Genomic DNA, 16,085 nt, shown 5'->3' on the forward strand with positions numbered 1-16,085 from the left:
GTGTTAGAGAGACAGAAAGAAGGGAAGGGAAAGTAAGGAGGGGAAGAGAAGGGAGAGAATGGAAAGGCCATCCCTCGTTCTCTTTCCTCAGTTACTTCCCCTTTTTCCATTCCCTACATATTCTCCATTATGCAGTCCTTAGCTTCCTCCTCTTTCCCCTCTCCATGGAGAATATTAGTACAACAACTTCCACCTCACTCTAGCTGATTCCCAGAGGAAGATTTCCAGGCTTCAGCTCAACAGTCAGCTGTGTCACTTGGCCTCAGGGCATTTCTGCGTAGAAACTTCTCAGTCACCAGAACCAGACCCACTAGTGGGTCAGAAACTCCACTCTCCACTTTCCTCTTTTCAGCCTACTTGCTCCTTTGATTTTCTTCTTTTCCTAAAACTAGGTAATGATAGTGTGATTTTTCATATATAAGGATGGTGTTCTGGATTTATCATTAGTTAGGTGGTATTTTTTTTTTAAATTATCCTTCAAGTTCTGGGGTACATGTGCAGAATGTGCAGTTTTGTTACACAAGTCTTCTTTGAGCTCTTTAGGAATTCCTGCTTGGTCTCCTTCGGAGAGCTGGTCAGGGGAGGCATGCATTCTTAGGCTTGAAGTGAATGGAGCTGCCTTGTTCCAGTGCGAGAATAGTCAGCATCGGATCTGTCATTCTGTTGCTCGGGAATCTAAGTTTGAATTTCTTATGCTGGCATTCTAGGCTTTCCAAAAGGTTAGCCTCAATAAACTTAACCATCCTTGTCAATTTCTAGGCCTTCTTCTAACCCTCTGACCCATATCTGTAATTCTGTACCATTTCTTATAATGTTCTGAGATGGAATTCTATATCTATTTTACAACTTTTCTATTTCTAAGAGTATAATTTTGATCCCTTTGTTTTCATTCCCCTTAGAGTATCATCTATTCCTAGCAGATTAGCCAACATTTCTCCTATCTCTCTCTCTATCAGTCATCTGTCTCTGTCTGTCTGTCTGTCTGTCTGTCTGTCTGTCTATCTATCTATCTATCTATCTATCTATCTATCTATCTATCTATCTATCATCTAGCATCTCTCTACTTACTTATCTTTTATGGACACCCACCAATGACTCCTCAGTCTCTGTCTCCAACTGCTTTTTTCTCTGAGCTCTAGTCTTGGGTTTCCACCTTCAGTTGATTTGGGCCAAGAACTCAGGCAGCTTAGGGGTGTCACAGACCTTCCCAAAGGAGTCCCTGGTAGAGTCAAAAGAAGAAACAAAGAAAGAAGGTAGTTTTCGTTTTGTATAAATATGTACACATTTGAGCATTTCTGGGCTACTGCAATCCTATTGTTTCTTCCACTGACCTGGTTGCATTGCTGGTCTGCACAAATAAATCAGGGTTAGTGGGTTATCCTTCCATGTCCCCTTTACCTATCTTTATCACCACCTGAGCTGGTCCTGAGACTGATAGATGTGGAAGCTTTCTCTTTTACTGGTGTATATGAGTTGAATTAAGACTGTGATCAACACAGCCTCTGGCAGTTAAAGGAGCCTCCTCCCTGTTCCTTAAAGACATCTGCATAAGAGGAGAGACTAAGTGGTCAGCAATACCTGTGATGCCACCTCAAGCTCAGTGCAGACTCCAAACTCTCATTCCTTGTCATCTCCCCAAACCTGCCCTTCCTCTTATATCCCCAATCATGTGAAAAACATCACTTTCCATCTAGAGTCCTAGACTCTACCCTCTTCATCACTCCGGTCTTCATTAGCTTAGGAATTATTTGATTGAATATTTACTGAGTGCCTGCATCTGCGAGGCACCATGTTTAGGCACTGGAGATAGAAAGATAACTAAGAAAAGGATCCAGTTCACAAGGAGCACCGAGCCCAGTGTGAGAGACAAGCATGCAAACAAACAACTGCAATGCAACATGAACCTTGATATAGTGAAGGTATGTGTATGGCAAAAGACAGGGAAAGGTCAAGGACAAACCCAGCTGGTCCCTAGGTACTCCTGACTTTACTTCCAAAATAGCTCCTCAATCCCTACTCTTCATTCTGGCCTCCTCTTTTTGTTCACCTCTTGTCTTTTGACTAAGCTTTTATTATAGCCTCCTAACTAGACCTGGGCTCCCCACTCCATGCTTCCTCCACACCCTTCCAGACTTATCTTCCTCAAAACTAGGTCTGCTCTGCATACATGCCAGGCTGAACATATACGCATTACATAGTTCTATCTGGCATAGCCTTTCCCTCAATTTTCCATATTTCACCTATTGATCACCTGTTCATCCCCATATATCACATCATCTGTGTTCTAGTAAGTGCCTAGTGAGTACCTAGCCAGTGATAGGACATAGCAGATGTTTCTTGAAAGTGAATGAATGTAACTGAATGTGTCCATATACACTCTTCCAAATACCATGGGAAAATTACAGCTTTGCAAAAGAGAATTTCCCTCTTTCTCTGATCATCTGATTTAAAAATATTTGAACAACCCCCCCTTGGTTAATTTTATGTGGGGGTGTCTACATTCCCACAATTGTCAGCATAGCCAAGTCAAAGAAGTCTACTCTTTTTCTGCAATAGTGGTGGGTACCATCAATAACAATTAGCCAGGTGGGCTCTTAGTCTGTCACATCAGCTTTGCCAAGGAACTTTTACATTGCCCATCATGTGACTTTGCCAGCTGTTATTCACATGGGGCTGTTCCCGCAGCTGGAAAGGGACTTTTCACGATCTTACCTAGGCTGTCGCTTTCATGGCTTGAGAAGGAGGATATGGAGTACGCTGAAAACAGGAAACGCTCTGCTCCAGGTGGCTACCTTGAATCCTGCTGGTCAGCTAAAATCTCGTTGAGTGTGGAGGGAAAGGCTTCTTGGAGGCTTATAGATAACTTGTGTCTGAAAAACTATAGATTATAACAAATAGCCTATAGCACTGGGTGTCTTACTAAATTTTGCTTAGTTCAAATTAGGTTCCCAGAGATATCTGGGAGAATAAGGATACATACATAAAATCAAGTGATGACTGATCCAAAAAAAGATTTTCATCTTTAAAAAGTATTTTATGTCAACATATATTAGCATCTGCTTTTTATGAAATTTTGAGGACAGTAGTGAGCTAAGAAGAAAAGCTACTTGTGCTCTATAATAGGAGAGGAGGAACACAATGAGCTGGGATCAGTTGAATAGAGTAGATATGATCTGACACCAAAAGTCAGATTTCTGGGTCCTTTGTTCACTGCTAGGCTGTGGGCTTCCTGACATACTGGAACAAAAACCCTTCATTGCATCTAGGACTTCAAAAGTGTTTGCTGATGCTTTGTTAGAAAATTCCACAATGATGAAAGAATTGAGGAGTGGGCATTTATTCTCTGAGCATTGGAAACCCTAATTTATTCCTCAGCCTTCCACTTGGGGCTTTTTTGTCCTTCAGCAATTTTATTATTTGCTTTTCCAGGAAATGCCAAACAAGACCCAGATAAGGTTGCTGAAGCCATAATTGATGCCATTGAAGACTTTGTCCAGAAAGGATCGGCCCAGTCTGTGAAAAAAGTTAAAGTTGTTATCTTTCTGCCTCAAGTACTGGATGTGTTTTATGCCAACATGAAGAAAAGAGAAGGGACTCAGGTTTCTTCCCAACAGTCTGTGATGTCTAAACTTGCATGTGAGTTGTTTGTTTTTATGAAATGCATGTTCATAACGTTGATGTCACATGGGAAATACCTAATCTTCCTTTTCTTTTTAGCATTTTTGGGCTTTTCAAAGCAATCTCCCAAAAAAAAGAATCATTTGGTTTTGGAAAAGAAAACAGAATCAGCAACTTTTCGGGTGTGTGGTGAAAATGTCATGTGTGTGGAATACACCATCTCCTGGCTACAAGACCTGATTGAAAAAGAACAGTGTCCTTACACCAGTGAAGATGAGTGCATCAAAGACTTTGATGAAAAGGAGTATCAGGAGTTGAATGAGCTGCAGAAGAAGTTAAATATTAACATTTTCCTGGACCATAAGAGACCTTTGATTAAGGTTTTGGGAATTAGCAGAGATGTGATGCAGGCTAGAGATGAAATTGAGGCAATGATCAAGAGAGTTCGAGTGGCCAAAGAACAGGAATCCCGGGCAGATTGTATCAGTGAGTTTATAGAATGGCAGTATAATGACAATAACACTTTTCATCGTTTTAACAAAATGACCAATCTGAAATTAGAGGATGCAAGGAGAGAAAAGAAAAGAACAATTGATGTCAAAATTAATCATCAGCGCTACACAGTGAACTTGAACACATACACGGCCACAGATGCAAACGGCCACAGTTTATCTGTTCAGCGCCTCACGAAATCCAAAGGTGAGTTAAACGTTCATACTTGTCATCCACTATTTCACATCTACTTTGGGCATAACACTATTTTGTACATACATCAGAATTTCAAATAGGAAAAAATTCGTGTAACACTAATGAAATAAACTAGAAAATGTGGCCTCTGCGCTTAAAGAGCTTACGTTATGGCCAGGAAAACCCAGAATGAATGTACCCAAAAGCCTGAAGATGACTATCTTCTTGGTAACAGTAGTCAAATCTCACCTTTGTTGCCTTCTGTACAGTTTATAAGCTTCCCAGAGCCAGTTGTGCTGAGAAGGTAATAGCTGCATCAATTAGGGGAAGGAAAACCGTAGGCTTAAAGAAAAGTGATGGCCCAAGGTTTTCTAGAACAAAAGGGCAAAGGGAAAAACAGAAAGGAAAGCCTGGGTCAGAGGGTGGGCCCCCTCTGTGTCTGACTGATAATCCAGGGAGGATCAGGAGCCTGTAGGAACTTCTCCCAGAAGTCACCTTTGCCGAGAGCAAAAGGTTCCTTGACACACATGACAGGAAGCAGGCTTCAGATTCTCTGAACAGATCTACTCTCCAAGAAGGGAAGACCTGTCTTGTGTAGGCAGCCATTCCTACTTTCAAACCAGATTAAGTCCCCCTTGAAAACAAGTAAATTGGCTTCCATTACACTATATTTATCTCTTGTGAGATCAGTGTGAATAGATTCCTGAGACTCTGAGCAACCCTGGGGAAATGATAAATCACATATAGTATTCTGCTTAGCAAAGGAGAAGACAGAGCTGTCACCACAGCCTGTCACATAGCGAAATCTGCCACCTAACTGCCTCTTAAAGATGCTATGAAGAATAATGAAAAAATAGATGTGGAGTGCCTGTGGTGGTGATGGTGAGGAGTTCTGGCAAAAATCCATGCATAAACAAAACAGCAACAACGTAGAACACTGTAGGCAAATAACTTATTGTTAAATTGTGACTATTAGAGATTGAACAAAAAACACAGATGAGTTATACTGCACCAACAGTTCTGAAATCTTAGCATGATCCAAACTTAGGAGGCAGACATACAGGCTCTGCCCTTCACAGATGCTGATTCAGTTGATCTGTGGCTTTCCTTTTTTTTGTTTAACAAGCATTCCAGTTGGTTCTGATGTAGGTTGTCTGTTGTTCATGCTTTGAAAAGCATTCTCCTAGAAAGATAAGGAACTTTTTGAATGCTTAGAATTGGGAGATAGTAAAACAAGAACACAGATACTAAATTTTCCAGAGTGTATCGGGGATGTATGAGGGCATCCTCAAATGTCTCCTTTGCAGTTGACATCCCTGCACATTGGAGTGATATGAAGCAGCAGAATTTCTGTGTGGTGGAGCTGCTGCCTAATGATCCTGAGTACAACACGGTGGCAAGCACGTTTAATCAGACCTGCTCACACTTCAGAATAGAGAAGGTAAGCCTTCTGCTAGAATGTAGTTTCTGGATGGTGGAAATAAGTTCTGTCATGGTCCTATATAAAATCCATTTTCATTCACTTCCTATCACATTTTTTAACCCAGAATTAGAATTTGTATGGTAATTAGTAGATTCTAGATTCTACTCATGTGACCATAATTACTGAGGCATTAAGATTCTTCTGTCAGTGATTACAACATTCGATTGTAATATGATAGAACACTAAAGACATATATTTACTTTGTGAAGCAAGCTAATACAAATTCAAAGATATGGCTTTAAAATTGGATTTGATAGCTAGCAAATTCCACAGAGAGCCATGCAGAGGCTCCTCGGATCAGGACCATGTTACTCTGCCTCACTATTCACAGATCAACAGTGCTTCCTTGATAAAGCCAGCAGCCCTTTTCTCGTTTATCATAATTATTTTGGGCAGGTGAGTGTGATGATTTGTGCCTGTAGTCCCAGCTATTGGGAGGCTGAGGTGGAAGGATTGCATGAGCCCAGGAGTTTGAGGCCAGTCTGCGTAACATAGCGAGATCCTGCTCTCAAATAAAAACAACCAATTATTTTGGCATCTTCTTCCATTTTTCAACGTTATTGATATTGCTCTTTGAAATTATATTTTCCTTGACTTCTCTAGCAATATTATTATGATTCTTTTTTTTCCTTGACTAATTTTCTTTTCATTTTTGCAGGCACTCTGTTTCTCTTCCAAACCCCTAATTCTAGCTTTATTCACGCCACTTATGCTTAAAGGGTCTTTTGTCTCTGTACCTCACCAGGGAATATATTTACCCTTCTTGGATTCAACTATTAGTTCAATGTCGATAGCTCCCAAATCAACATTACCAACCTGGGTCTTTGACTCAAGTTCTAGAACATACTCCCAGTGGCCTAAAAAAATCTCCACTTGAGGCCGGGCGCAGTGGCTCACGCCTGTAATCCCAGCACTTTGGGAGGCCGAGGCGGGTGGATCACGAGGTCAGGGGTTCAAGACCACCCGGGTGAAGATGGTGAAACCCCGTCTCTACTAAAACTACAAAAATTAGCTGGGCATGTTGGCAGGTGCCTATAATCCCACCTGCTTGGGAGGCTGAGGCAGAATAATTGCTTGAACATGGGCGGCAGAGATTGCAGTGAGCCGAGATCACGCCACTGCACTCCAGCCTGGTCGACAGAGTGAGACTCCGTCTCAAAAAAAAAAAAAAAAGAAAAAAAAATCTCCACTTGAATATCTAACTGCAAAATCAACTTCTCTAAAATCTAATGCATCATATGTAAGTAATTCTCTTTCCCTTTCCTTCCTCATTTCTGTTTTTGGTTCTACCACTTTCTAAGTAAAGCCAGAGATCTTTGATCCACCATAACAAGTCTGCCAGTAAGACCTGCATTTTCTTTCTTTGCAAATTTTTCTTACTCTCCATTTGAACTGCCAACACTGTTTATTCATGTTGTTAGGTATATAATAATTTTAAAAGATTCAAAGTGCCCTACAAAGATATAAACTATACCTTCAGATAAAATAAATATACAAAGAAAAATGGATAAAGAGAAAAGAATGGCAGGGAAAATAAGATAATACAGACGAACTGCTAGTTCTCAAAAATATATAACATGAGGTTACCAATTTGTCCCTGAGCTCCCTAGTAGACAAAGCAAGAAGTAAACATTCAGGTACAAGACTCATAATGTCCATAAATCAAAAAGCAAACCATTTAATAAGGAGGCTCACAGCTCCTCATAATATTGAGACTGACTCCTGAGAGATTTCTCTTGTGGATCAAGTACTAGAGAATATCCTCAACATCATCCTCACAATAAATTCAACATCAACTTTTATACCACTGTTTTTTTAAATGTAAAACTGGTTGAACAAAACTGATGCCTGATTGAATGAAAACAATTCTATGAGGCACCAAGACAATGTGATTCAAGTATGCAGCTCTATGATGGTCTATTCCTGAGATAACAAGTAAGTCTCACTCCAAGTACCAATTACTACTAACTGGTAGTGGCTGACTGGCACATTGTGATGAGATGCTAAGTTTAGATTGAGCAGGAATGAATGTTCTGGTTGACCAGCAATATCTACAGTGGGCCCTGTGGATCTGTGTATTGGCAGACCCTGGCCAGAGAATTGATTTCAACACTTTTTTGCAGTGAAACCTTTTTTTTCAATAAAATCTTATGTGAAATCCCAGTCTATGAACCAGATAAAAGCAGAGGTGTGGGTAGTACTTAAGGCGCCTCCATGGAGGTCCCTAGAATTGTGAAAAGAACATGAAAAATGGGTGGTCTGTCATCCTCTATGACTATTATGTCTTATGATTAAGGTTTTTAATATCCATAAGCCTTCCACTTAGATTCAACAATTTTGCCACTTTTGCTTTCTCTCCCTGTCTTTTGCTGAAGCATTTGAAGGTAAGTTGCAGACATCATGATACTCCTATTTTAGCAAGTATCTCCCAATTAAAGACATTCTCCTAAATTATGGCAATGCCATTATCCCAATTAAAAACTTAACATTAATTCAGTAATATCCAATATACAGTCCATATTCTTTTTTTTTTTTTTTTCCCGAGACGGAGTCTTGCTCTTTCACCCAGGCTGGAGTGCAGTGGCGCGATCTCGGCTCGCTGCAACCTCCACCTACCGGTTGCAAGCGATTCTCCTGCCTCAGCCTCCCAAGTAGCTGAGATTACAGGTGCCCACCACCACACCCGGCTAATTTTTTTTTTGTATTTTTAATAGAGATGGGGTTTCACCATGTTGGCCAGGCTGGTCTCGAACTCCTGACCTTAAGTGATCCCCCCGCCTGGGCCTCCCAAAGTGTTGGGATTACAGATGTGAGCCACCACATCTGGCCACAGTCCATATTCTAATTTTTCCAGTTGTTCAAAAAAATCTCTTATAACTCTGCCTCCCCCACCCCAGTCTGAGTTCACACACTGTTTGGACATTATGTCTCCTTTGTGTCTTCTAATATAGAATAGTACTCTTGCATTTAAAAAATTATTTTTCATGACACGAATTTTTTAGAGTTTAAGCCAATTGTACTGTAGAATGTATCACATTCTGGATCTGTCATGCCTTGATTTTTGTGGAAGAATCCATGCCATTTTTTAGACTCTAGACTTATCTGATTCTTGATAATATCATTTATTTCTCTATCCTCTTTATTTCTGGTAAGTTGAGTTAGGTTGAAAGGTTTGAGTAAATTCAGATAAATATTTTTTGCAAGAATACTTCATAGGTGGTACATCACATCAGGAGCCTCAGATGGTAAGCCCATCCCACTATTAATGATGCTAAGTTTGATCACTACTTAAGTTGGTGACCACCATTTCTCTCCACTGGAATCAGTAGATTATCTGTGGGATGATACTTTGTCAGCATATGAGTATCCTGTTCTCCAACAACCTTGTACTGATCGATTTTCACTTTCGTTGATTATCCTTGCCTGAATCCATCATTACACTGGAGGTTGCAGGATGTTGATTTTCTAATTCTGTCATTCCTTCTATATATGTTATTTGGCATTTTTTAAAAGAATAAATGTTCTTTTTTCCTGATTTTGAAAAACATCCGTATGTTATATTTAATCACAGTGATTATTCTGTTAGATGTACAAATTATCCTCTATTTGGCTGGCAGGAAGTTGGCTCTCATGTCTTTTAATGACCCCATTAATCTTTGAGCATTTCTTTACTTTTTGCCATGAGATTTGTCTTGCTTATCCTGTACTTTCCTTGTCTTGTGCCTGGAATCAGACATTTTTCTAAGAAGCCATGTTACCTTTTAGTGGGGAATGGTAGTGAGAAACCAAGAGTTGTGTGTTGCATGTGTTCACTGCTATTGAGGTGTTGCTGCTTCCAGGGTCTTTTGTGGCTAGAGCTAAGAAAATCATGAACTCGTATTTATGTTTTCTTTTTTTTTTTTTTTTTTTTGAGGCAAAGTTTTGCTCTGTCATTCCAGCTGGAGTGCATTGGTGTGATCATAGCTTACTGCAGCTTCCAACTCCTGGGCTCAAGCAATCCTCCCCACTCAGACTATAGAGTAGCTGGGGCTACAGGCACATGCTACCATGCCTTTTTTTTTTTTTTTTTTTTGTAGAGATGGAGTCTGTGTTATCCAGGCTGGTTTCAAACTTTCGACTTCAAAAGTGCTGGGATCCACCCACCTCTGTCTCTCAGAGTGCTGGGATTACAAGTGTGAGCCACAGCACCCAGCCATATTCATGTTTTCAATTAAAATTTAATGTTGAAAAATTTTTTCTTAGTATCTTAATATTTTATGTCATTTTGTGTACAATAGAAATTTTGGCTTTTAATAATAGTACATTCTTGTTTCATCCTATAGAATACATACAGTTGTTTCAAAATTATCATACCAAAGTTATTATTAGCAATATTAAAATAGCTATGCCAGCTTTCTTTTGGTTATTGTTGACATGTTATGGTATATCTTTTCCTACTCTTTTTCTTTTAATCTTTTAATAACTGTATATTTAAGATATGTCTCTTGATAGCAACATATACTTGAGTTTTGCTTTTCATCATCCAGCCTGACAATCTTTATCTTTTAACTGGAGTACTTAATCTTACTTACTGTACTTACTGATATGTTTGGGTTTAAATGTACCATATTAATCTCTGTTTTCTATTTATCATATCTATTCTTTGTTCTTATCTTTTCCTGGTTTCTTTTGCATTATTTCTATTTCATTTTCACCCCTATTATGTTGTTAGTTACACATTCTAATTCTGTCATTGCTTACCCTAGAGATTATAACATGCATCCTTGACTTATTAAACTGTAATGTAAATTAGTATATTCATCATTCCCCAGACAATGCAAAGACCTTTGAATACTTTAAGCCTTATTTATCTCTCTTCTGCCTTTTGTGTTGCTTTTAACATGCATTTTAATTCTATTTATGTTTGAAACCTGATGAAACATTTTTAATTTGTTTATATTTATTTATATGTACCAACATATTTACCATTTATTTCCAGTGTCCTTCAATTCTTCCTATATTTCCATGCTTCCATCTGGGATAATTTTTCATCTAGATTTAGTGTTTCTTCCAACGCAGATCTGGTAGTGATGAATTCTCTCAGTTTTTATTTATCTGAAAATGTCTATTTCTCTTTCATTCTTTGAAGGATATTTTTGCTGGGCATAGAATTTTGGATGGCAATTATTTTCTTTCAGCACTTTGAAGAAATTATTGTCTTCTGATTTTACTGTTTCACTGTATTTCCCTTCTCTCTGCAATCTTAGCTCATCAAATCCTTGATGCCTTCAAATAGACTTTTTTCCCTCTCTAGCTCTTCTAGCAGTTGTTGGTGAGAGGTTGGTCTGATAAAAGTAATCTACCCTGGCTAGACATCTGCTGCTAATAATAAACCTACCAAATAAAGTTTAAGATTTATTTGCAATTTTTTTTACCCTGGAATTTATCCCATGAGAAATATAGAATCAGGTTACTATATTCAAAAATTACTTGACATAATTATTTTTAAAAATTTTAAAGGGTAAGAAACAACCTTTTTAAATTTAAGAATTAAGAGACTAAGAAATTGAGAATTATTTCAAAACTCAAAAAATGTTGAAGGCTTTAAAAATGAGTACGATAAAATGTAAGGTAAATGAAATAAAATGAATGTAGGCATTTTGAAGATTAGAAATTTAGCCATAGGTAAAGAATACAAAGGAAAAATAATTTTAAAATCATAAACCAGATCAACAAAATATATGCTAATGCCGAGATTTTGAATTAGAGTGCAAATTTATCTTAATTAAAAAGAGAAAACCCAAAACTGGAAAAAACAAAACAAAACAAAAAAAAACAGATGATGGCAGGTAATAGTGTTAAGCCTGAGAGTTCTCCAAAATGGAAAACATTCTGACAACATGGGCAACATGGAATCTTTACCTTGTGCCTTTCCATGAGAGACTTTGGCCACCTTTACCCACCCCTCAGTCTTCCCAGGACAGCCTCATGAAACCGCTACTACTTGGTGATTAGGGGAGTTTAGAAGTAGAACTGCAACCCAGGACCCAAGCAGTTTCCACCACCGTCCTGGAGGCCACTGCCTAAAGTGTATGGTCAAAGCATGGCCACTTTGGTCTACAACATTCAAGATTCATTCTCCAGTCTTCCAACTGGACCAGAGATTAATTTTCATTAGTTAATTTCATTCTTGCCTAGATACTCTGTTGCTTCTCTTACTGTTAGTACACAACTAGGCCAACCAGTATCCCAGAAGGACTGAGGTGGTGAGAGGCAAAGTGCAAAGTGAGGTGGACAGCAACAGGAGCAGTCATTAGAGTATGTGTAAAAAGCAGAAGTTGCAGAGGCTGGGTCAGCGGATCCGATTCATGTCATGAGTACTTAAAATCCTAAACCTTGTTTGCTCTCATGCGGTACATAAAAGATGTTAAAAATTAAACCAACATTCTTCCCATTGCCTGTTTTTATGAAACACTGGATCTAAAAAGATTTCTGAATGCAGAAAGCTGCCATCTGGCACTGGATTTGCTGTTTAGGGTGCTTTTATTTATGAAACATAGTGATCATGTTTCATTTGCTGTATATTGGCAAGCACTCTTGGAACTGGCAGAATATTTTTCTTTATTAATTTGCAGATTGAAAGGATCCAGAATCCAGATCTCTGGAATAGCTACCAGGCAAAGAAAAAAGCTATGGATGCCAAGAATGGCCAGACAGTGAATGAGAAGCAACTCTTCCATGGGACAGATGCCGGCTCCGTGCCACACGTCAATCGAAATGGCTTTAACCGCAGCTATGCCGGAAAGAATGGTAAGGAAGCCAGTAATCTGGCTGCTTGGAATGAGGCATCAGCCATGAGAGCCCGACTTGGCTGGGACAGTGTGGATTCATTGTGGTCCCCCATCATTGGTGGCCATGTTGCAGCCCGAGTTTCAGGGAAGGGCTCACTGTATTTCATCCCAAAGGGGACTGACTGGCCCTTCTAGGTAGAAAAATTGATGATTAAAAGTGAAAAGCACACACAAAAAATTTTGAGAGGCTTTAGAAATAACATTATTTACCAGATTGGGCCAACATATCAAATTTTACATTAAATTGAAATGCTTAAAAATGGTTTTTCTTTTCACAGCTGTGGCATATGGAAAGGGAACCTATTTTGCTGTCAGTGCCAATTATTCTGCCAATGATATGTACTCCAGACCAGATGCAAATGGGAGAAAGCATGTGTATTATGTGCGAGTACTTACTGGAATGTATACACACGGACATCAATCATTAATTGTGCCTCCTTCAAAGAACCCTAAAAATCCTGCTGACCTGTATGACACTGTCACAGATAATGTGCACCATCCAACTATATTTGTGGTATTTTATGACTACCAAGCATACCCAGAGTACCTTATTACTTTTAGAAAATAACACTTTGGTATCCTTCCCACAAAATTATTATCCATTTGTACATATCTAGTTGTAAAACAAGTTTTAGCTTTTTTTGTTCCTTTTAACAGATTTTTCTAATATCCAAGGATCATTCTTTGTCGCTGAAGTCAGCCTTTCTTCAGCTTCTCTTTCATAATGGAAATGAACTTATCTTGAGAGCAAATAACTTGGAAAATTTAAATGAGATAATGCAGTTGCAACTGTGTGTCCACAAGTATGGACATCAAATCTGTGGGAAAAGAACAGGTTTGTATTTTCAGGAAGGAGAGAATAACAATCTTATAAACAGAAGGCACAGCTAAGCACAGCTGCCACTGCAGGAGACAGGCCCCACGGCAGGATGCCATAGTGCTGTGGGGAGCACAGTATTACCCAGTGGGTAGGGCTTCTGTCTTCCCTGGGAGCACGGATGGTATCTTGGTCAATTTTTTTCCCCTGGGATGAGGTCTGTGCCTGATGTACAATGAATACTCCATAAATGTTTGATAAACCAGCGAAGAATGAAAAAAAGCCTAGTCAGACTCCTATCCAAAGTAGGAGTATCTCTTTAACATTCTTGACTTACTGTCACTTTACCTCAGATTGAACAGATTCCATGACAGAACTTCATTCTTCACAAACTAGCCAGTGACATGTGGGACAGCTCTGGCCAGGGCTCTGGGACTGCAGTGTACTTGTGTTCTGCACGGTCTAGGAGCTGTGATGTGGCTGCGGTCTAGGGGAATCCTGCCCCATGGAGTTGCGCAGCACAACCCTGGCTCCGATTGCCAGAAGGCTCTTTTTAATGCTGAACCAAAATGTGCCTTCTTTTTTTTCTTTTTTTTTGAGACGGAGTTTCACTCTTGTTGCCTAGGCTGGAGTGCAATGGCGCGAACTCAGCTCACTGCAGCCTCTGCCTCCCAGGTTCAATTGATTCTCCTGCCTCAGCCTCCCGAGTAGCTGGGATTACAGGCATGCGCCAACACACCCGGCTAATTTTGTATTTTTAGTAGAGACGAGGTTTCTCCATGTTGGACAGGCTGGTCTCGAACTCCCAACCTCAGGTGATCCACCCGCCTTGGCCTCCCAAACTGCTGGGATTACAGGTGTGAGCCACTGTGGCCGGCCAACGTGCCTTCTTATAGTGTCTACTCATTGATCTTTGTTCTGCCCAGTGATAACAATGGGATAACGCCTGCTACACATCTTCATTGTGAAACCCTTCCCCTGTGCTGAGATTAAATGAACTCTAAGATTATTAAATAGTATATTTTCCTTGACAGCCTAGCTTTTGATGATTTTAAAGCCTTATGTATAAATAAAACAAAGGAAGTAAGCAGTCATATTGCTAATTTGCTAACTCCTATCTGTTGAATGGTAAAGTTTTAAAAATTTCCCCGGGTAAGTTTAAGAAAGATTCAAACACCATCTATTGAGCACCTAGATTGTGTGCCACGTAGTAAAATAGGTGCTTTCACACACGTTGTCTCAATTCCTCAAACAATCCTGTGAGGTCAGAATTATCTCTGCATTTGAAACTTGAGGAAACATGCTCAGAGTGCAAGAAGTTTCCTTGCCTGAGATCACCTAGGCAGGAACCCTCAGAGCCTGCAACTGAATCTTGATCCCTGTGATGTCAAGCCCATTGCTCTCCCCCTGCAGAACATGGCCTCTAGATTAATGCCACCGATTCAGGAACATCTCCGGCAGTCTCGAAATACCCCCATCTTCCCTTGTTTGTTTTTTCCTTCTGGCTTCTCCTATTACAGTCTCTTCATTTGAAGCTCTGTAGGCCAAGGCCAGAGCTGATACCGACACGGAGCCAATGCAGATAGCACATCAGATGCTAGGGGTCGCTGGGAGGATTAAGGGACTTAATCTGCTAGGAACACCTGTACTTGAAGTGGAGGAGGCTAGGGGGCCACAGTTGCTGCTTCATTAACATAGAGGTTTTGGATTTTTTTCTTTTGTGGTTTGTTTTTTAAGTGGATTGGCAGACTCCTTGTTGCTTAAGAGTGGCTTTCTAGGCAGGCCACTGGCATCTGAATTCGTCATTGACAAGAAATGTAAGAAATTGGAATAAAAAAGAGAGACCTGCTGTTATTCGCTTTTGTTCTCCAGTGGTTTGGTTAACTCAGGGCAAGGCTGAATATCAGGGTGTATCGCACTGAAGAATAATAATCCATTCAGTAATGTTACAGTTATCCTCAATCTAAACATGTCAACTGTCATTTTGCTCCTTTTCAAATAAAATACTTGAAAACTGTCATTTAATGGTAAACATTTTTATCCTAAAGGACAAATACAGGGAGGCTTAATGATAAACACAGACCACTGCTGATAATAATAATTAAAAAACCACAACTAAGTATGACAGCATGAAGGGATGCTCGGTGTATTAATATTTGGTTGGATGAAGGGGTTATTGAACCCAGCAAGAAGCCCTGGCTGAAACAAGTCCACTTTGCACCTGTGATTGGTCGTTTACTCTAGGGTCAGAAATTCTCTTTTTTGGTATTTGGATCACCTGAGGTGTTTGCTGAAACTCCAAGCTCTGGCCTCATCCCAAAGGAGTCAGATTCTATAGCACTAGAGTGGTTCCCAGGAATCTGCATTTTGGGCAAGCACCTCAAATAATTTTGGTATCTCTAACACCCAGAGCCACATTAAAATGTTCATGGGCCTCAGACACTTTTGCCATTGTTGGCCCTTTATTGCATAAAAAAATTAAATATAATTTGCAACTGCATTGACATGAACACAAATGAAGTTGAGGCTGGATTATGTATTTTGTTCCTGATTTTAAAAGAAACTGAAACATCTTTGTGGCCTCCTAAAAGATTCATGGGCCCTAGCCATTGTCTACTGCACCTAATGGATAAGGCATTGATTATCCATT

The 16,085-nt window shown here is 39.7% G+C and overlaps 2 protein-coding genes across 4 annotated transcripts in view; one reads left to right on the plus strand and one right to left on the minus strand.

Annotated features, from left to right (window-relative positions):
- The window catches only part of PARP14 (poly(ADP-ribose) polymerase family member 14), a 51,795-nt gene extending 36,340 nt beyond the window's left edge, over window positions 1-15,455 (plus strand). For all 3 annotated transcript variants that reach the window (XM_055259287.2, XM_055259286.2, XM_055259288.2), the window contains exons 13-17: window positions 3,430-3,636; window positions 3,718-4,317; window positions 5,613-5,746; window positions 12,403-12,577; window positions 12,897-15,455. In XM_055259287.2, the coding sequence (XP_055115262.2) occupies window positions 3,430-3,636; window positions 3,718-4,317; window positions 5,613-5,746; window positions 12,403-12,577; window positions 12,897-13,186 (1,406 nt within the window). In that variant the 3' untranslated portion in view covers window positions 13,187-15,455. The remainder of the gene's footprint in view (window positions 1-3,429; window positions 3,637-3,717; window positions 4,318-5,612; window positions 5,747-12,402; window positions 12,578-12,896) is intronic.
- Window positions 1-16,085, minus strand: part of KPNA1 (karyopherin subunit alpha 1) — a 310,494-nt gene that overhangs the window by 225,336 nt on the left and 69,073 nt on the right. The gene's annotated exons all lie outside the window — the stretch shown is intronic.

This window comes from Symphalangus syndactylus, chromosome 21, assembly GCF_028878055.3.
Source record: "Symphalangus syndactylus isolate Jambi chromosome 21, NHGRI_mSymSyn1-v2.1_pri, whole genome shotgun sequence".
In the NCBI taxonomy this organism is placed as follows: domain Eukaryota; kingdom Metazoa; phylum Chordata; class Mammalia; order Primates; family Hylobatidae; genus Symphalangus; species Symphalangus syndactylus.